The sequence below is a fragment of the Coccinella septempunctata genome, chromosome 3 (assembly GCF_907165205.1).
Source record: "Coccinella septempunctata chromosome 3, icCocSept1.1, whole genome shotgun sequence".
NCBI classification, from domain to species: Eukaryota; Metazoa; Arthropoda; class Insecta; order Coleoptera; family Coccinellidae; genus Coccinella; species Coccinella septempunctata.
In genome coordinates this window covers 10,275,777-10,298,068 of record NC_058191.1, presented here as the reverse complement: position 1 = coordinate 10,298,068, position 22,292 = coordinate 10,275,777, and the positions used below count along the sequence as shown (strand labels likewise).

General features: G+C 35.3%; 4 protein-coding genes across 5 annotated transcripts; 2 read left to right on the top strand and 2 right to left on the bottom strand.

Annotated features, from left to right (window-relative positions):
* Positions 1-485: 485 nt before the first annotated feature.
* On the bottom strand, positions 486-13,138 carry LOC123309867 (beta-alanine-activating enzyme). 2 transcript variants are annotated; one of them, XM_044893160.1, is made up of 7 exons: positions 12,739-13,138; positions 11,847-11,943; positions 11,623-11,782; positions 11,070-11,572; positions 9,227-10,052; positions 8,026-8,338; positions 486-1,214 (listed from the first exon to the last, which is right to left on the bottom strand). In XM_044893160.1, the coding sequence occupies exons 2-7, from the start codon at positions 11,932-11,934 to the stop codon at positions 564-566; spliced, it is 2,541 nt and encodes an 846-aa protein (XP_044749095.1). In that variant the 5' UTR covers positions 11,935-11,943; positions 12,739-13,138; the 3' UTR covers positions 486-563. The 2 variants fall into 2 exon arrangements, with proteins under 2 accessions (XP_044749095.1, XP_044749094.1); XM_044893159.1 differs by having other exon boundaries at positions 11,623-11,943.
* A 130-nt stretch (positions 13,139-13,268) lies between these two features.
* On the top strand, positions 13,269-19,459 carry LOC123309268 (mitochondrial ornithine transporter 1). Its single transcript, XM_044892290.1, has 3 exons — positions 13,269-13,460; positions 13,553-14,065; positions 19,128-19,459. Exons 1-3 carry the CDS (start codon positions 13,397-13,399, stop codon positions 19,448-19,450), a joined length of 900 nt encoding a protein of 299 aa, XP_044748225.1. The 5' UTR covers positions 13,269-13,396; the 3' UTR covers positions 19,451-19,459.
* LOC123309270 lies at positions 14,709-17,683 on the bottom strand. Its single transcript, XM_044892293.1, has 2 exons — positions 16,708-17,683; positions 14,709-15,576 (listed from the first exon to the last, which is right to left on the bottom strand). Exons 1-2 carry the CDS (start codon positions 16,955-16,957, stop codon positions 15,383-15,385), a joined length of 444 nt encoding a protein of 147 aa, XP_044748228.1. The 5' UTR covers positions 16,958-17,683; the 3' UTR covers positions 14,709-15,382.
* A 1,352-nt stretch (positions 19,460-20,811) lies between the features above and the next one.
* LOC123309269 (S-phase kinase-associated protein 1) lies at positions 20,812-21,791 on the top strand. Its single transcript, XM_044892292.1, has 2 exons — positions 20,812-20,973; positions 21,059-21,791. Exon 2 carries the CDS (start codon positions 21,059-21,061, stop codon positions 21,545-21,547), a length of 489 nt encoding a protein of 162 aa, XP_044748227.1. The 5' UTR covers positions 20,812-20,973; the 3' UTR covers positions 21,548-21,791.
* The last annotated feature ends 501 nt before the right edge of the window (positions 21,792-22,292 follow it).

Genomic DNA, 22,292 nt, shown 5'->3' with positions numbered 1-22,292 from the left:
TGTGATGTACCTGTGTTTCCCCCTGAACTCCTGAATTTTGATGAGATTATTTCTTCTGTAGGTTAGGATTGGGTGTTGTTTATGTGTGGGGTTTAGATTCATTACCAAACTCGGTAAATGGTCAGTTGAGTTATAGAATTTTTTTTGACAATTTTAATGAAATTTTATGAATGGGGTGGGGGCCCTGTTTACCTAGTTTAGTCTCACGGCAGGTCTCAGTAGGTGGCGTTGTAGCTAAGTTTTTTTTTGAACGTCTGGGACGAACTCAATGCGATTTTACTTGTTATCGGGTGGTTCACGGTTCACATTTATTAATCTGGAATCGAAAAGTGGCGTCACTTTGAAATCCAGATTTTTTCTGTGACAATTTCGATAAGATTTTAGGAAATAGTTAAGAAAAATAGCTTTTTTTCATATCATGTAAATAATTAAACAAAATGTTTTGAAGTATTCATATATCTTACTCGTGATCAATCAAGCACATATAATAAAATATAATTTATTTATGCACAACATAAAAGCTTTTAATTCTTTCCATACAGCAACAATTGAAATCATGCTCATCATGTAACAGCTATATCTAAGCAGTACAAATTATCGTCTCTACATCCCACATATAATTTCTTGTTATTATTATCAATAACACACGATGAATAAATATCACCGGGACATTTCCAATGAAAGACAATTTCAAAAGTTTCATAATCTATCAAATAAAAATAACCTGTTGATGTAAACATAGCAACAAGAGTTTTGTCTTTCATTACAAAAATTGTAGGTGTTGACGAAACCGAAATTCCTATGTTTATGCTCTTGGCAATGTCAATAGTATAAACGGATTCATCCACAATCAGTTCACATTTATACAATATTCCTTTGGTGGATGCAACAATGAAGTGATTATTCTTATATTTAATCGAAGAATAAATTTCTCCTCCAACTTTGTTCATGAAAAGATTGTTACACATATCTAGATTAGTACAGTATAAATTTCCTAAAACATCACAGGAGATCAAATTATTATCTAATAAGAGGGGTGTGCTAAATATTGGGTTTCCCAGTTTAAGCTGCCACGATATAGCCCCTGTTTTTTCTGAAATTGATATGCAAGAACCTGCTAAGGTTGTGACTATAATTTGCTCTTTCTCTTGGTGGACTATCAGAACTGTAACTACACTCTCTCCAATGAATGTTTTCCAGATATTTTCTCCACTCTGGAAAAAAATTGCAGTACAAATTAAATTCAGCAGTGGTTCTATGAAATAGATTTCATTATTATGAATTTTTTTTATTATTTCATGAATTGAAGAAGAAATTTGAAAAACAAGTGGTCAGGGGGGGCAGGGAGGTTGATTACCTCCTTTACGCCGTCGTAGGACCGCCCATGAGCTAGTAGCCCCTCAAGTCAGGGGTGACAGGTCAAGACGCTCAGCAAAATGAGGCTATCTACCACAAATAACTGAGTTTATGCTGTCTACCCAATGGGGAATTCTCCTCAATTTGGGTTATCACTGCATATGCAAGTTTGTACTGAATAAGTTAAGAGTTTAATTCATGATTTTTTCAAATTCATCCCGGAAACTTCTGATCAAATATGGGATTTCAAAATTCAAATCGCTTTGTGCGGAGTTCAACATTTTGCAACAGCGCATACAAGACAATGAAAAGAACAATCTCCGATCAGCTTGTTTATAAAATAACAGCTGTTGATCTACAGGCGCGAGGTTCAACTGCAACCGGCCATAAAAATCCCATGAAATTTTACGACCTTTGTCTATCTCATCAAGAAAATGCATTTGTTGTCCTTTATTATCAAGGCATATTTCAGTCGATGTTGCCAGCTTGTACAATTCTCACAAAACGCTTTAAACTTTAAATACCCATTTTTATTTTTCATTTTGAAGTTCTTAAAATAATTTTTTTTTGGGGAAACGGTTGAAATAGTTATTTCAAAATGTGACGTTTCAAAGATATTCCATAAAAAATATATCATTTTCGTCAGAAGGAGTATTCCCTATTTCAGTAGTCTTGGTCGTCGTTTTCCTGAGGATCCGAAGAATCCTCAGGTAGCACCTAAATTTCCAAGAAAATCAACTCTTTCAATTTTGACGTATGTCGTGCTCCAAAACGCAATAATCAAGTGCCAGAAATATTACAGTATTACACGACAGAAATTTCGGTGTCAAGAAAGCCATAGAAAAAGTAAGAGAGCTTTTTAACTGGGTCGAATAAAAGGAAAACGTCAAGAACTGGTGCTGAAAATACAGATTATGTGGTTGATCGAATTGCCTGATGGGAAATCGTAAAGAGCAAATGAAGCAGTATAACGTAGGCAGTCCTCTGGAACTAGTCGCCATCAATATTGCTGGCCCATTCCCAGAAGATGGGATAAAGTACATACTGGTGGCGATGGACTATTTCACCACATCCGTTGAGGCTTATGCCCTTCCAAACAAAGAGGACTCGACAGTGGCCGATTTGCTGAACGATCACAGTGATGATTAGCCCGCCCTTCACCCATAGTCAGATGGCATAGTCGAGAAAATAAATCGAACTGTAGGAAAATATCTTACTAAAGTGGTCTTTGATCATCAAAAATACTGGGACAGGTACCTTTATCTATTCACCATGGCCTTCAGATCGTCAGTACAGACACCAGCCTGTATAATGTTCGGTCGAGAAATAAGGTTGCCTTATGACTTGGAGTTTGGATGTTAGCCCGGAATGCATAGAGCTGGCGAGCACTACATGTTCCAAATAGCGAGTGTATGAAGACTCAATATGACCTATCACCTAAGTTACAGAAGGATTGGGAAAGAACATACGAGATGATAAAAAGGATCAACGATGTAATGTGTACCGTATCCAAAAACCACCCAGTGAAAAGAGACGAGTGGTCCATGAAAATCGTTTGGCGAAATACGATGAACATTACGAAGCTCATCTGAGAAGGACAACCACCCAGAAAGTGGAGCATGATAAGATGAGCTTCGACCAATTCATGGCAAGCTTTGGTGGAACTGGGAAAGCAACATTCGGAGTTATCATTGAGCAGCAGCAAGATCTTTTCTCTGTGCCTGAAGATTATTCACTGGCCCATCGTGTCGCCGATTGTCGTATGTCCAGAGGAATAGCATTCGTCTTCAGGAAGAAATTTAGCCGTGAACCTGAGCTCTTGCTGCAGCTGAGAACTGCAGAATCGTTCGAAACATGTCGAGTGTAATTTTCAATAAAACTGGAACTAAGATACTGATATGCAGTTTCAACCCGTCATACGGCGAAGGAATTAAGAGACTGTGGAATGTTATTTCGAAATACAAGAGTGTTGCAGAGGCAGATGCTTTTAGGTCCACTCGCACCAACTAGAGTTTTCGGGGACCTAATGTCTTAAGAAGGGGACAGGGTAACATCCGAATCCCCTGAATACGCCCCTGCCGCCGATAGAAACTTCGCGACATCTCTCGGCTACTCTGGAACATTGCCCAGCAGAGACGCATCAACGTACAAGATACGCGCGGTGGAATCCAAGGCAGTTAGTTTTCTGAATAAAGTCGAGTAACATTGAATCCTGAAGAGTTTACCAATTAAGTAGTAAAAAGTAAATCAGTGACTGTAAATAAATTAGAGTGAGTGCCTGTATATAAATTAGTATTATTAATCTCAATAATTATTAACAATCAGAATAATATTCTATAAGTTAATGTGTTAACAAGTAGTCAAAGGGCGGGGAGATTATCTCCAGTGAGAGAATCTCATTATTCCATTAAATCAGCTGGCCAATGTCTCTTCAATCTTCTTGATAAGGTGTTTGCCAGTAAGGGTTGGAGTAAAATATTTGAGTGGTTTTCCATTCTTGCGTGGTGATGTTTGCTTCTATGCTTGATGACTTCTTCAACGTATGGTATATTTAAGTCTTCATGTAAAGTCTGGTTGGACACATACCATGGGGCGTTGGCCATCATGCGAAGTATTTTCGATTGCGTTCTTTGGATCAGAGCTATGCTGGATTTGCTTGCGCATCCCCAGATTTCTATCCCGTATGTCCATATTGGGGTGATGATAGTTTTATACAACAATATTTTGTTTATAAGTGGTAACTTGGATTTTCTTCCGATGAGCCAATTAATTTCCCTGACTTTCAGATCAATTTGTTTTCTTTTTTTGATAATATGTTCCCTCCAGGTTAGTCTAGTGTCTAGATGAAAGCCTAGGTATTTTGCTGATGTAGCTTGTGGAATTATTATGTTGTTCAATTTGATTGGAGGACAATGTTGCTTTCTCAGTGTAAAGTCTACTTGTTTTGATTTGGTTTCATTTATTTTTATTTTCCACTTTTTCATCCAGATTTGTAATTTGTCTAGGTGTTCTTGTACTAGTTTAGTCGCTGTTGCTGGGTCTTCATGTGCTGCCATTATTGTTGTGTCATCAGCAAATGTTCCTGTTGTAGTGTGAGCTGTTATTGGTAGATCCGAGGTATAAAGTAGGTAAAGGAACGGGCCCAGCACGCTTCCTTGTGGGACTCCAGCTTGAATGGGACAATAATCTGATACTTCATGCCCTACTCTAGTTCTAAACTGTCTGTTTGTAAGGTATGAATTCAGTATATTGAAGAATTTTAGAGGAAGAATATTTCTTATCTTGAATAGGAGTCCTGAATGCCATACTTTATCGAACGCTTGACTCACATCCAGAAAGACTGAAGTACAGTATAGCTTCTTTTCAAACGCTTGGTTTATGGTTTGCGTTATTCGATGCGTTTGTTGGACAGTTGAGTGACCTTGTCTGAATCCGAATTGATGTGAAGGAATCCAATGATCTGTGGGAATTTCGGCGTTTATTCTCTGAAGTAATAATCTTTCCAATATTTTCGAGATTATTGGCAGAAGGCTTATGGGTCGATATGATGTCACTTCGTGTGGATTCTTGCCCGGTTTCAGTATCATGAGTACTTCTGCTGTTTTCAGTGATCTGGGCCAGTGCCCGAGTCTCAATATAGCATTAAAGATGTAGGTTACCATAACAATCCCTTTTCTAGGCAGTTCTTTGATCATCTTTGCAGTTATTCCATCAATACCTGGTGCCTTTTTAAGGTTCAGATGAGTGATTTCTTTGTATACTTCTTTAGGTGTTAAGAACTTTATATTTTGAGTTTCTGTAGGGATGTTAGAAATATTTTCCTCAACAATTTCATCAATGACCTGGTCATTTGGTTTGAATACCTCTGTCAGGTAATGTGCAAACAATTTCGCCTTTTCTTTTTCGCTTCTAGCCCATCTAGCATTGGTTTCAGTTGAGTTTTTCACTGGGACATTTTGTTCTGTTGGTTTTACCTTGGATTTTATAGGTCTCCATATTGAGTTGTCGTATCGGTTCAATCCGGTGATATATATATTGAATGATTCTTCCTTCAATTCTCTTAGCCTATTTTTAAGTTTATTGCTTATATTATTGAATGCTGTTTTGTCTGCAGGAGCATGTGTGTTTTGCCATCTAGATCTTATTTTGCGTTTTTCAGCAATGAGCTTTTTAATTTCTAATGGTATTGGTTCTGGTTTGTTGTCATTGCAACTTCTTGGAGTACTTTGGATGGCTGCATCCTTAAGAATAGTTGTAAATGAATCAAGTGCTTCTTCGATTTCTTTTTTTTCCTTCAGTCTCAAGGAAAGAGAGACCCGCTCATGAATTAATTTGCGGTATTCAACCCAGTTGGTTTTTCGATTATGTAGTTTTGGTGGAGACTTTTTATTGATTATCAAGGTGCTCAGTGACGCTATTACTGGAGTATGATCTGATGATAGGTCATAGCTTGAACATACATCCATATATGATGAAGCTATTCCATTTGTTATAAAAAAATCTAGTAGATCAGGGGTTTTATTCGGATCACTGGGCCAGTATGTAGGACTTCCAGTAGACAAGAAGGAGTAGTTTTTTCCCTGCAACAATTTGGCCAGCTCTCGTCCCTTGGTGGTGGTTAATCGTGAGCCCCAGAGAGTATTCTTACTGTTAAAATCTCCTCCGACAAAGAATTTTGTGCCTAATGTGGTAAAGAAATCTCTATAGTGGTTAATTTTCAGATTGTGTTTAGGGGGACAATAGACAGCTGATATTGTCAATTCATAGGAGAACATTCTTACTTTGACCGAAGTAGCTTGAAGGTGATCAACTTTGTATTCTGGCATTACATAGTGGCTTATTGTGTTTTTAATTAGAATTGCTGTTCCGCCGTGTGCTGTGTTGTCTGGGTGGTTGGTAGAGTAGGTGATGTAATTTGGTATGTTGAAGTATGACCTATCAGTGAAATGTGACTCACTTATGAGGAGGATGTCGATAAAGTTGTGTTGTAAAAAAGTTTCAACTTCATTCTTGTGTTGCAAGAGTCCGTTGGCATTCCATTGTGCTATTCTAATTAGTTTAATGAATTTTGTTGATCAGCGTTGAGAGCATGCTCAAGATCATGCTATTTTGTTGCATTAATTGCTGAAACATGCCTTTAAATTCTGTTAAAAAGGTACTTAGTATTGTTGAACTGTTTTCTTCATTTTGTGTTGTAGTTTTGTTATTTTTGCGTAGAGCTTCAGCGTAATTCATTTTCTGCGGCTGTTGTGTTGGTAATTGATTATCCATATGTTTGTTGTTGAATGATGTTTTTTGTATGTTCAACCTATTATTATCGTTTTCAGGTTTCTTGACTAGGTCATGATAAAATTGACACCCTCTATAGTTCGCTGGATGCGGACCATTACATAATACACATTTTGCTGGGGTATTGTTGCTTTTTTTGCAATGTGCCGTATTGTGCTCCCCACCACACTATATAATAGATATATAATATATATATAAATTAGTGAAGCAATTTTGTTGATAAATTAGACATTAAGAAAGAAGATAATTCGATTAGACCAGAGAACTTTACATTACATTATAATATGAGGCATGTCTGGGGTGGCTCATTTTCATATTGGGACACCCCTGTACAGTGCATCCCATTTTGGGTGAGACAGCAGGGTTTTTCGCTTGTTATTTTAAATAGAGCCTTGCGGTTTTCACGTTCCTGTTCTACTTTTTTGTGAAACTCAAATTGGCCTAATCAGATTTTGCATAAATGTTTCCGTTTATGATATACAGGGGGATATTGGAAATTTATACTTTCGGACCCCTCCTTTATCTCCGGAGTTATTAGGAATAATGCTGAGCTAAAAACTACGTCTGATACAGAATTCTCCGTAGAATTCAGTGGCGTACTAATTTTTTTTCGACACAAACCTATATTTTTTTTAATGGAACATCCTGTATTTTATTACCTCGTTGAATTCGTTACTTTTTCCCTTCAAAATGATGTATAATTTTATATAAGTAGAATGTCTAGAAATGCTTTAAAACACTAAAACATCACATAATGATAATTTTTTTTAGGTGGCCATGAATTTCCCAAGTTTTAATAGTAGGATTATTGCTTTCGATTGTTAAAAGTAGTCAGTCATGGATGATACAAACATCCTTGTTGCTATTATGCCTACTATGCATTAAGGCGCGTTGTTTTATCAAGTAGGCATTGGAGAGAAAAAAAAACAAATCTGATCTAGCTGTAATCGCTATGAATTATTATTGTGTTTCAGACACAACCTTCCCGAAGAACTTCGTGCATCAACAGAGGAGCTATCCAGGATTCACAAAACCACCCTTTTATATTGTCAATTATGTATTAGGGAAAATGGACAGCAATTAACAGTTTAATTACTAAGATATTATGCAATGGTGGAAATTTGTATCAATTATAAAAATTTTATTGGGTATTTCTTCTCTATCTGAGAGTATCAATTTCCAAAATCGCCCTGTATCTCATGAACGGAAACAGTTATGCAAAATCTGATTAGGCCAACTTGAGTTTCACAAAAAAGTAGGACAAGAACGCAAAGCTCTTTCTTAAATAACAAGCGAGAAACCTGGATGTCTCACCCAAAATGGGATGCTCTGTACATGTTTTCTCATGACCGAGTTGATTGACATTCTAAAAGTGTTTACCTCAATTCTGATGCAGTGAATGTGCTTATCATAGGATCCAAAAACAAGAGCTCCATTGTTCAGACAAAAGCTTGGCTTGCATTTAATTGAATTTTCCGTTCGATAACTCCAAGAAACATTATAATCGTCCAAATTGATACAGTACAAATGTCCGTCGAAGCATCCGAAATATAGAAAATTCAAACATGGCGACACTGAAGCTTCACTTCCTATGGAGTCTGGAAACTGCCTGCAAAATTGTATTTCTCCAGTGAGGGCATCCAATATGGCAAAAAAATTGGAGAAACTTCCCACGGCGACATATGTTCTTCCCCTAAAAAATATAATTAGAAATTAGAATCTTTTTCTTTCATTTTGCTTCAGAATAGTGTAAAATATATTTCGAAGAGATCAACATTTTCGTAACATTTGCACCATTGTTTTTTTTTATTAAAACGAACTACGCAGGTTATTACTGTGAATCAGTGATAGAAATTTAACTATCAAACTCCACAATAACTTTGTGGTCGACCCTGTATATTTCATTATATGTAGCGTAACGGCTTTTCCTCAGAGTTATCGAGCGCAGGCTATTCTTTATAGGGGAAATAGCAAACCTACCCTGGTGGCTTCTAGTCGAAGACAAGGTTTTCTTCTTATAGGGGGTTGGTGATAACTATTGTAGGTCAATAGTCTCCTATTGCTTGTTGAACGATTCTCTCGATATTATGTACAGATAGTGATTATTTTACAGAGTGAATTAAACGGAAAGAAAAGGGTATCCGATCTCAAATTCAGCCTCAAATTACAGGACGGAAGAAAGTACAACTGCAGGATTCTGTTCTTCGTACCTTTTCACCTTACCAGAGGCTTGCACACAGCCAGGGAGGTTACGGTGGAGTGAGAACTCGGACAGGATGGGGTTGGTTCTACGCTCCGTTTTCCTCTTCCCAAGGGCTTTCGCACCGCTATTCAAACTACTTCGACTAGGGTGAGAACTTAGACAAGACGTGACATATGTCACGACCACTTGCGTCGTCATCTTCCACAGTCACGTACTTCAATTTTAATCAAATCGCATCGAAATTCAGGGGATAATAATTCCGCCATCTTGAATATTTTCGAGGGGGATTTTTGGTTAAATAATTTACTTAGATGAATACTACCCTCTGTCTGTGACAACACCGCGTAAAACGAATGAAATGAAAGTTATTCAACTTACCGTTTCTCATAAAGTAATGGAGTAGCATCAACACAACCCAACAAATTGTATTTCCACACAACTTCAACTTTAGCGGAGTACTTGGTTCGTTTAATCAATTGCACATGCTCCTCATTCTTGAGCTCGTTACTTCTATATTTATCCCAGTCATGAAAACTGTCCAAAAAGTTCAAACACTTTTCAATACTCCCATTGAACAGTAACGAGAGGAACTCTGAAGGTAGATCGTATTTCAAAGTGACTTTGAAATCATTTGTTACCATTGTATATAATAGTGAGTTGCCTCCTAACTCTTCAAATGTGAAATTTTTTATTCTTTTAATATTGTGCAAACTATGACCAAGATATTTGCACAATATCATTAGAAAAACACAAGAGGGTTTATTTTTCCTTAGTTCATCTTTGTTTTGTTCATACATTTCAATCAAAGTCCTTTTGTCAAGTTTACCATTTTCAGTAACTGGAAATGTAGATACAATATCTAAAAAATCTGGAAATTGTTCTGTTGGTAATAAATGTAGTAGCTTATTCCTTAATTTATCCAGTATTTTTGATCTATTTCTTGGTTCAAATAATGGAATAAGAATGAATAAAAGCAACTTATGATCTTTTAAATTCCATATGCATTTTGCTGTGAGTTCTATATTCTCAGAAATTTTTTTTTCAACTTCATTCACGAAAATTCGATGTCCCAAACGTTTTATCCTGTTGTCTTTTCGACCTAAATACTTGAGACCTTCATGACTTTTTAGTACGATGTCTCCAGTGGATCTCCATTCCACCTTTTCGATCTCATCATTTACATAACAATGTCTTGTTTCACTACCTGAAAATTTATGCAGGGTTATTCTTTCTTAATCTCATCTAAAATTATATAAAGAACTGTGAAAGTGGTTCAGAAAATTCATTTTTCCAGTTTTTGCCATGTCCGGTTATACTAGAGTAGCTATCAATAACGTTTTCTCAAGTGGCCTGCCCAATGAACTATTACATTTTTGGATTCCCCATTGAATTTTGATGTGCAGATATCTCGAAGTATTTGAAATTTTAGATAAATATTCCCTATTCAGGATATGTCACAAAGGCAATCAGTTTTTTGCCTTTTAATATTAGAAGGATGAAATTTTCAGCAACTATTATTGTTCATTTTCCACTGTTATCTTGATTAAAAAAATTCTACACAGAATTCGCAGGAAAATGCCCATTCATTTTTTAATTGGAATTTGCATCACTTCCTATTTGAAATGGAAAAACTCCATATTTGAAGGATGATTTTGAATAGTTTCCGCAGTGAATTTGAAAAAATCATGAATGAAACTCATAATTATTTATTTTAAACTTGCATATGCAGTGATAACCCAAATTGAGGAGAATTCCCCATTATAATTGATTTGCGATCTCGTCACACATGTGAGACTTTAAGCCAAAGTTATTTCAGAATAATTTTTTTTTATTGAGCATAATAACAGTGGAAAGATAGTATCAGTATTAAGGCTATCCTTAATAATTTGAAAAATTAGTTGAAAATGGTAAAAAAAAATTTCTACAACCTTTTTCCCGCACGCAGCTGATGTTGCAAAGAGGCACTTTTCCAAAAAGTGCGGGAAAAACCCCTGCTATTTCTTTCCCTTAATGTTTTATGGCTGTTTGCACAGTTTCAGTAAGCGATGATTGAATCCTTAAACTATACTTAATTAATGAAAATTGTTTGAATGTAGTTTGAGAATTAAATCATTATTTAGTGAAACTGTACAAAAGGCCATTAATGTTTTTGGTGCTATTAAAAATAACAAAATTCTTGATTTTCATATTTACAACATTATGGGTTGGAACCTTAACTAACCTATGTATAATTCACCAACACCTTCGATGACTTCCTTTCCATTTTCACAAATTCTTAACTTTGTTTCATCCAAAGGATTTCCTAGAAATATGTTACTATCATCTGTTATTTCGTAAATTGTGGCCCAACAAGAAACTTCTGTAATTCCATAAATATTAAAGATTCTCACAGATCTCTCAAATTCCAATATATTCGAGGGAAAAGCTTCTCCTCCTAGCACCAGAAATTTCAAAGAAGATTCCTTCAATATAAACTGAATTTGTTTATCTGTCCATCTTGTAAATAAGGACGGTATTGTCTGAAAAAATGTGACTTTTGAAATTTCCTTTTGCCCAGAAAATAATGTTCGAAAAAGCCTTTCTGGATTCAATCTGATTTTTTCTGGAACAATAAGAAGTTTAGCTCCAGATTCAAGAGCAAGAAACAGTTCTACTAATGATGGGTCAAATGTTAGAGGAGTTCCGAAAAAGATCACATCAGTTTCAACCAAATTGAATATTTTGCTGAAACATTTCAGGTGATGATAATTATTTCACATAAATTTTCACCTCACCTCAAAGACTTCACATTTGTCTCAATACAATAAGATTCAATTCTAATTAACTTTTGTTTCCCAGTTGTACCAGAAGTAGGTAGAATACATAATAATGACTCGTCTGATATGTGATTTTCCACCTTCATTTCTCTTTTCCTCAATATTATTTTATCATTTCCTAGAATTACATGACCAAGTATTTCAAAATTTCTAAATGACTTATTGTTATCGTTTAGGGACACCAAGTATTGAATGTTTGCTTCTTCCATTAGCTCCTGTATTTCTTGGTCTAAATAATTTGTATTCACAGGTATGAACACATGCTTGCATCTTTTCATACTACAATAACAAAAACTAATTACAGATCAACTGAGATGGCCACTACTAAATCAGAATCTATAATCAATTAGATGCATGGCGTCTTCAATCTAAATAATTTTTTTAGCATGATCTATCCAAAAATTTTTAGTTTTCTTAAAGTTTAGAAGTTTTTTTTCATTCAAATTTAATGTCAAAGTTGTTTTTTTTCCTGTAGTTAATTTTAATAAAGAACTTCAATCATACACACTTCGTTTCATTAAGTATTGCTGACATTCAAAAGAATAAATAGTACTACTACAATTACCATTTCCTCTTGAGACCTCATGCAAGTAATTTGGTGATTTACTTAAGGGACCTAATTGAACTGATCAATATCAATCAGTGTTCAATCGATAATTAAATTGTGAGAAGTTTGAATATCATTCTTGCATCAAATTACTATCGTTATGATGTAACCATTTTACGATTCTAAACTGTTGCCCCTTCAATATGAATATTGAAAAAGTTAAAAGCTTCATTGATCGATTACTGACATATCATCGAAGGCAAACAAAATTTTGTGTATAATCAGTTTTGATGATGTCTAGCTCAGGAAGAAAATTGTGCAGTGGTTTTTGAAACTCTCATTAGTGAAAAGCATAATATAATTGCATTGAAACTTTATAGAAGACTGACCTCAAGAAATTATTATACTTTAAAAAAAAAATGCCTATAATGTTAACGATATTTATGTAATGGCATATTTTAGGTTTATTGAATTTTCTTAGATTAACTACAAAATACAAAATACTCATTTAGCTTTCCTCGCCTCACCTGAGTATAAGAGCAGGTATATGTATATTATGCATCATATAAATTGCAATATAACTCTTCTCAATAATATGTTTGCAGAAAAAAGTATCCAAATTTAAAGAGTTATGAACTGTTTCTTCATATGATAATTCCCGAAGGATTCCTTTTTCGTGGCACTCCATAATACTCATTTTGCAATATTTAGTTTGCTAACTTCCACATAGATCAAATAATAATTAGTTTCTCATTGCAGGCCCCTCTTCGTTGAAAAATAATAAGTAATGAGGAGGGGCTTCATCAAACGACAAGGCCATAAGAAATATGAACAACCACCAGACATAATTTTTTGTTTTTTAGCTATCAACCACCAATAATGCCAGAAATGTTGATTTTCATGTTTGTTGTTTGTTTATTTATTTTTAATTAACCTAAATGTCAAACACAGAACACGATAAACATCAAAAAATTAGGTTATGATCAGGTTATGATCTGGTTACATTGAACTCTATGGGAACCATAGAGTTCAATGTCTGGTTATGATACACTAACCTAAGTTTTTAAGTTTAATTTCTATGATGGGCGACAATGTGACAAGTTAGATTTTCTAAGAATTTTTCGGTTTTTAAAAAGAAATGTATAGGTATTTCAATAAGATCAAGAACAAAATTATAAAGGGAACATGACTTCATCAGGTACAAATCATCTGAAAGACGGACTTATAGATTTAACCTCCGGATCATTAGGTATTATTTGGGCTTATTTTCTTGTTCTGAAGAACTGAATTTGTTATCAGAGACTCTATTGTTATAAATTATTAGTTCTTTTTTTTTTTCAGGGGGCATTGCAGTGGTGTATGTGGGACAACCTCTGGATACAGTTAAAGTGAAGATGCAAACTTTTCCTTTGGTAAATGAGAGTATGATGCAATGTATGAAAAAAACAATTAAGACAGAAGGTGTGATAAAAGGATTATATGCAGGCACAGTACCAGCCCTAGTTTGCAATGTAGCAGAAAACTCTATACTATTTTTATCTTATGGAATCTGCCAAAAAATTATTCAAAAAATAAATAATAACAGTTTCAAACAATTGACAACATTGGAGAACGCCTGTGCAGGATCAATGGCTTCATTTGTTGCGTCCCTTGCTATATGTCCTACAGAATTAATAAAATGCAAACTCCAAGCATTATATGAGACAAAATCTGAAGGTGCTTCTAAAATTGGACCTATGAACTTGGTCAGAGGTATTCTGCAGCAGGAGGGAATTCTAGGTTTATATAGAGGATTTATTCCTACCATTGCCAGGGAAATGCCAGGTTATTTCTTTTTCTTTGGAGGATATGAAGGTAATTTTTGTATGATTGGAGAAAATGATAATTGATTTATGGCTTACACAGTGAAATTTTCATTTGCCAAACAGGTTGGGCATACATATGAGGGGTTCAGAGCTGAACTGAACCAAGTCCATGCAGCCTAATTTTGGGATGAATGGCTTAGAAGTTGTTTATCAAAAGTGACTTCTTTAGATTTTAAAAGGTTAGAATGTAAGCATATGCTTACATAAGAATAATAATAAATAAAGAAGTCACTTTTGAATTAATTGGTGATAAACAACTTCTAAGCCATTCATCTTAAAACTAGGCTGAATGGACTTGGTTCACTTCAGCTCTGAACCCCTCATATAAGGATAGATTTTGTTCATACTTACATTATAAATATAGTTTTTTTCATGAGAAATCTTTTGTGATGTCTTAACTCTGAACAGCTTATGGTTTAGGAGATACAGGAGGCATTATAGGAAATCAGAAATACTAGGGCATTCTGGTTTTGCATCCATCTACGTCATGCTAGCTTGCACATTTGGTGCTCATTGGTGTAGCTCACATAAAAATGTTGCTATGCAATAAATTTAAATTTTACCTGAAACAGATTAAATGATTTTCACTAATTGGTAAGGCAAACTTCACCCCACCTGAAGATGCTGTTGGGATAGTGAAATATGTGTTGTGGTTTGAAAACTTATTTTGTGAAAATAGTAAAATCTGTTTCAAGTTCAATTATGGATTTTCATCGAGAATCAGCCACATCAATTCAATAATTTAAATTTGTTGGACTCCACTAACTCTTTTAAGTCATGAAAGTATCTGCAGCACTTCTTGCGACTTACTCATTAAATGAACCGTGTTGTTGCACAAAAGAAGTTATTCTAAATTAATTTCTTTCTAATTTTACCCATTGTCTATGCTGCGTCACTGCGGACAATACCAATTCTGTCAATTTATCTTGACATTAGCCTCCATCGACGTAATCGCGTTTCCCTAAAATTGCTGAATTACTCCTTCTCTTCTTTTACGTGCACTGCCAAACCGGGCTGAACTAGGCTTAGTGACCCATTGTTTGTCCGCTTGTAGTTGAAGAGACTCGAGCCCTGAGACAGGCGAACGAAAAACTAAGCGTAGACAGATAAGGTTTCCTCTTACCCTTACCATAGTGGGTGTTGTGTTTCCATCTGTGTCATCCTTTTAACTGTACAAGGTTTTTGCAGATGGAACAGAATAGGTTCAACAGTTTCATCAGTGCTCCTGCATCCGGGAGCAACCAGTCAGTCCCATTTTTTGAATGTTTGTTTAATAGGTAGTCAGTAATTGCCGGAACAACAAAAGTTAGCGGCCCCCCCGCATAGCAAGTATGTCTGCCTTCTCGTTTCCAGGACGCCCCGAGTGCGCCCGACACCAAATAACGTTTACAACGTTACTGGAGCCCAGCTCGCGCAGAACTTCCTTGCATTCCCTTACTGAATATGAGTTAACCTTTTCCTTTGAAAGGGGTTTCGGGGTTGCCTGACTCTCACAACATATACACCTTTTCCAAGTGTATTTCAGAAATCGTCAACTGTATTTCAGATTAGTCAATTCGATTTCAGAAAGCGTCAATTGTATTTCAGATTAGTCAATTCAATTTCAGAAAGCGTCAATTGTATTTCAGATTAGTCAATTCAATTTCAGAAAACATCAAATGTAATTCAGATTAGTCAATTGAATTTCAGAAATCGTCAATTGTAATTCAGATTGAAGTATATGTATTTCAGAAACGGTCATTTATGATTCAGAAAGTACGAATATCATTCAAATTACATAGAAATGTGAAAAAGTGTGAGTTGAAAAAGAGAAATTTTCTTCAGAACGTTGGCAAGCTTTCAATGAAGATTTGAAAAAAGAGATACATTTTGTCCAAATTCCCGCAATCACTGTTAAAACACTGAACTCATGGAATCTGATGTCAATGATACTGAATTCACGCGTTACGCGAGCAGCTGAAGAAGGCCTATACTGTTGCGTTATTTCTCTTTTCAATAATTGTGTTCATGATTGAATGTAGGAACTGCTTTAATCTTATTATTCGTTCGTTTCTTCGTTCAATTTGTGAAGATTACCATCAATAACTACCAGAAGCAATCCCTCCATGCTCCATATGACTCATTCACGAAATCACGAACCCATAAAATGTCTTCCAAAAAAAGATCTAACGGTTTTTCAAAGAACTTCAGTAATGTTTTTTACATTACATTAAACCGAATTTCCAAATATCACAGTTATCTCACTTTCAGTCTGATCTCAGGATTCAAGAGGATAAACCGTATTTCCAATAACCATTTCTGTAACCTATATGAAATGTGTGTAATTTCGAATTAGGATTTCCGAAATACAATTGACGATTTCTGAAATTAAATTGACTGATCTGAATTACAAGTGATGTTTTCTGAAATGCAATTGATATTTTCTGAAATTGAATTGACTAATCTGAAATACAATTGATGCTTTCTGAAATTGAATTGACTAATCTGAAATACAATTGACACTTTCTGAAATCGAATTGACTAATCTGAAATACAATTGACGCTTTCTGAAATCGAATTGACTAATCTGAAATACAATTGACGATTTCTGAAATAAAATTGACGATTTCTGAAATACATTTGGAAATGGTGTAGATGTGTTTTTCGGAGTATAATCCTTCCCTAGGAGGATGGACAGGTTAAAACAAGGTCCCACAATTCCCACTATGATTCTTGTGGACAGCACAGAGGCATCAGTGAACCAAGTGGGACCTTCAGGCACAAGAAGCCTGTTTGGTGTAGACCGTAGGTCCTCTATCAGGAACAATTGCCGTGTAGGGTTCGGCGAAGTAAAAGCTGGTGCCCGTGCGGTCCCCTCTGTGGAGGAGGGACGCATTGACATCCTCCACCATCTTGAGAGCCCTCGCCCCTAAACAGTCCATTGTCACGCCATTGTCCCTGTTCCCAGACTCTAAGAGATGTCTTCATAGCCATCTCTGTAATTACAAGGTGTAAGAAAGGTAAACCCAACAGACATTCCATGGCTACCGTAGGGGTGGATCTCAAAGCGCCTGTAATGCTTAGAGAGGCTTTTCTTTGGGCATTTAGTCATAATGGTGCGGCTACAGTTCTTCCCCATGGAAGTCCACAAGTCCACTACACCAGAGATACCTCACCAGTACAGAGTACAACCAGTGCATAATGTGTGGTTGAAGCCCCATCCCTTACCAAGTACCCTTAAAGTAGACCCAAAAAATTACATTAGCCTAACTCGATTGGGCCTCAATGTGTTTATTCCAGAGTTTGCGGTCCTGTATCACACGGACATATCGGACTTGCGCGGATAGAACGAGCCCAATCCCAAACAAGCTAGGAAGCTTGAAGTTGCAAGGCACCATACTCCTAAAAAAGAATAATCTCCGTTTTTCCAGGATTAACCGAGAGCTCGTTCTCTGAGCACCATCATGATCATGCGCAGATCATTCTGCATCAGAATCGACAAACTTACCTCTAATCAGTAGGACAAGATAATCTGCTGAGTTGCGCCTACTTTCTAAATCTATATCTTCTTGCTCCATATATTTTGACAACTCTAATGGACTTTCTAGGTTGCGTCCAGTAAAATCACAATAGGCTATAAGTATAAGTCTTAGCAAACTTAATTTTGCTTCATATTACTTTTTGAGAAGAGGTGAATTTCACGAAAAATTATAATATTCCACCTCAATCACACCAGATTGGTGAATTAAAAAAACGCGTTGTGTGTCTATGGTTTATTTATAATTGCAGTCCAAAAACTCCAAAATAACCAACTTCCGCGTCGACGGTGATACAAAATGTTAAAAATTTGTGAAAAGATATTTGAGTCATTTTATAGCGCACCTACACTTCAGCGCTCATCTCAGATTTAATTGCAGATTTTCTCTTGGATGCTGCTGGAAGAAATCTATTGGTGCAAGTCTCAATGTCGGCACACTTATGAACACTTAACACTTCATTATTAAAATTGCAGTCATAGGATATGGTCCGTATATAGACTTTGGTTTCTTTCGGTTAGTAAGTGGGCGATCCGTATATGTCGAACTACCTGCACCCCGGAAACTATTCAAAATCATTCTTTAAATATGAGGTTTTAAAATTTAAATCGCTTCGTTTCTAGTTTACGATATGGCAACAGCGCCTACTAGAAAATGAAAAGAACAACGGCTTGTTTATAAATTAACAGCTGTTGATTTACAGCCATCATGAGGCGCGTACTCACTGGCGAGCCTCAACAGCAACCGGCCGTAAAATCCCATACAATTATACTACCTTCCTCGTTAGTCGCAGATTTCATAGACGGCCATATTGGTCTACCTCATCAAGATAGTGCATTTGTTGTCCTTTATTATCACATTTCAATCGATGTTGCCAACTTGTACAATAGAAACGAAACGCTTTAAATTTAAAATACCCATTTTTATTTTGCATTCTTAAGTACTATTGTTTTGGGAAACGGTTGAAATAGTTATGTCAAAATGTGACGTTTCAAAGATATTTCATGAAAAATACATCATTTTCGTCAGGAATAGGGAGTATTCCCTATTATCTGTCAGTAGTAACCGTACTAGCTGCTCTGGGGTGTGTTCATAAACTTACTCCGAGAGTAGAGTATGAGTATGGTCATGCTCAGAGAGCATACTCTGGGGAACTAAAAGTACGTTTGTGAACGCTTCGGGTAATCAGAGCTTACTCAGACCTTGCTCTGAGTAAGTTTGTGAACGCAACCCTGGTAACTCTCGGTTACCAAATTTGTATATACGGACCATACGCATATAATCGCATTGTAGTTCAAGTTTCCGAATTATAGAGAGCCGGAGTGCAGATACAATTTACTAAATCTTATGTGTATCCTAAATGTATTTGTTCTTGTTCTGACCAGTTCAAGAACTTCATGAACTAAAATTTTTCTTTGTGTAATTAATGCCATTTGCCTTTAACTTTCCTCTCTCATCCTCTCATAGGTTAGTTCCTATCCCCAGAGTACCCTCCACCAGACCTGTATATTAGTTACTAATTATATTCTTTTTAAGGTTGCAGACAATTACTCACATCCCAGGGGCAAACAAAAGATGAAATTGGGCTTTGGAAGACCATGACAGCTGGTGGTGTAGGAGGTGCACTCTTTTGGACTTCTACTTACCCTATTGATGTAGCTAAATCTCGAATTCAAGTAAATAACAACGGTGATAGCTTGATTAGATTAATTGTGAAAATTAGCAAGGTTGAGGGATTGTCCGCACTTTATCATGGCTTAACACCTACCTTAGTAAGGACAATTCCAGCTACAGCCGCATTATTTGTTACTTATGAATATTCCAAAAAATTTTTATACTACATATTCTCTGAACAATAATAGTTGAAATTGTAGTGTTTTATTGTAAGCAAACACCTAGTCAACTACAGTGTTAATATTGCATTTATTAAAAAAATAAAATATAAGTTCTCTTAAAAAAAATAAAGCTCAGTAATACTATAACACTACTCTACACACTCTATACATAAATGCATTTATTTTATTCTACTGTAAAGATGAGCAATAGATGACAATTTATAAAGATATATAAGAAAACAATACATTTTTCAAAAACACTATTCATAAATGCATTTACCTTATATATTATAACAAGGAGTGATATATGACAACTTATACTGATGAACAGGAAAACAATATAAAAATTTTTCAAACAAAAACAAACTTTTTTTTATCTACCTTTTTTGAACTGAACATTTCATTGATCATCCATAGATATGATGGTCAAACTTAGATCCTGAAGGTAGTCTATAACAGTGCTATGGTATTTTTCAGTTTCTTGTTTCAGTTGGACACAACTTTCTGGAACGAATTTAATCAGCTTATTCAAGCAGTATGCGTATTTCAAAATATTTCCATCCATTCGACTGAAGAAATGTACCACAATAATAGGGACATCTTTGTTCATAATGTTTTGGAAATCCAGGTGTCCAAAAACTTCAATTGCTTCATCCAATTCTGGCAACTTTTCTAGCATTCTCATATTTAAGAATATTGTAAACTCTCTGTCATCATAATCGAGACCCTGTACATATGGAATATTAGCAGGGCTAATATTGTATTGTCCCATTAACTTCACATAGTTGTTTACCGGATGTTTTTCAGAATTGTAATTCAATAATTTTCTAAAATTATGATATACATAAGTTTTGGTGATAGTAGGACACACCGGATTTTTAAGATCCATATAAGCTGCACTTTCAGCTTTAGAGTAACGGACAGTAGAACACTTCCTCCACCTTCCGCTTCGTCTACGTCTATTCAGTATCTGGATTTCAGGTGTAGCAGGAATTATATCACCAGTCGAAAATGAACTGCAATCCATATCATTACTAAGGGTATTATGCTGTAATTCTTCATCCATTATTGCGAATCAATTATTAATGAATTATCAACAACTCTGTTATGTGATTAGCAATTTCAAATTATCCAAATCCAAAACTTCACCCGTTAACACCACAGATGGAGATTCATAAACCATAGACCACCATAATCAATCTACTAAAAGAAAGCATGCTTCTTACAAATATTGCCATAATTTTATATTTCGTCTGAAAAATTATATAATATATCTGTTTGTTAATGGATAAGCATATTAGATTAACCATTAATATGTATATATTTATTCATAACATATAGATAGATGTGTGACTACATAATATAAAAAAAAATAAAATTTTCTATGTTGAAAAGGTCTATGAACAAGTCATAATCAAAAGAAAAGAGTCAGAAAAAATATCCGTTTTGCTGTAAACAATTTGTGGTACCGATCTGAAATATTTCTCTTAAATCAGTCACTGTTTATTTCGTTCTAATTCAAAGTTCAGATATCATAAATAATTATTGTAAGTATTCATTTTATTTATTTGTGGTTTATGTGATGTGTTAGGAACTGTAGGTTCGCCATTTCATATTATTGAATTTTTTCAGATGCCGCAAATCAAGTTGCAATCATCTGACGGGGAGACTTTCAACGTTGATGTTGAAATTGCAAAATGTTCCGTTACAATAAAAACTATGTTAGAAGATTTAGGTATGGATGATGAAGAGGAAGAAATTGTTCCCCTTCCGAACGTGAATTCTGCTATATTGAAAAAAGTCATTCAATGGGCTACTTACCACAAAGACGACCCACCACCACCGGAAGATGATGAAAACAAGGAAAAAAGAACTGATGATATTTCATCTTGGGATGCTGATTTTTTGAAGGTTGATCAGGGTACCCTGTTCGAACTTATACTGGCAGCCAATTATCTTGATATCAAAGGTTTGTTGGACGTTACATGTAAAACAGTTGCGAATATGATCAAGGGAAAGGCACCAGAGGAGATAAGGAAAACGTTCAACATCAAGAATGACTTTACAGCTTCTGAGGAAGAACAAGTACGCAAAGAAAACGAGTGGTGCGAAGAGAAGTAATTTTGTAATTTGTTCTTCTTATATAATCAACGTCTGCAATTAATTTTTTTTGTTCAGATTCCACTGTTATTTGCATCTATTTGTTTGACAAATTTTGAGTATCTTGAATTTTAAAATTAGTGTATGTTTCTCAATTGAATTATTGTATTTGTTCCATTTTCTCTACAGAATCCACATCCTATGTGGTATATTACTTTTATTTTGTTCCTACATTTCACAAGAAAATACAAGAATTAATTGATAATTGTAATTTTTATTCTCCTGAAACATTTTGAGTCACAACAAGTGATCTTATGTAGGTGTACAATGTAGGTACTTCCTGTTAGTAGAAATAGATGAAGAGTAAATATGATAAAAACCGTGGTCTGTCAACTAACTTCTGAATTATTGTTAACAAGTTGCACTGCATTTTCCACGCATACCATTTTGGAGCTCCAAAAAGTAGAAATATTTGAAAATAGTATTTTAACTCAACAACTAAGATATTAATTGAAATTAATTTGATGTAAGTTTTGTGAATAGTTAAGTGATTTTGTTGCTACTTTGTGATTATTGAACAAGCGCGACTTGTCAGAGACTATTTTTGGGGATTGGTTCTATCAAGCCTCCTGCAGTTCCTTGGGATCCCAAGAATACAACCACAAACAGTCCGGGAGGCAGGGCCTTTTTTTTCAAGGAATTTCATCCCGGCTGAAATTCATACTGTATGTTGTAGTCACATTGCAAATGACGAAACTGACCGTCA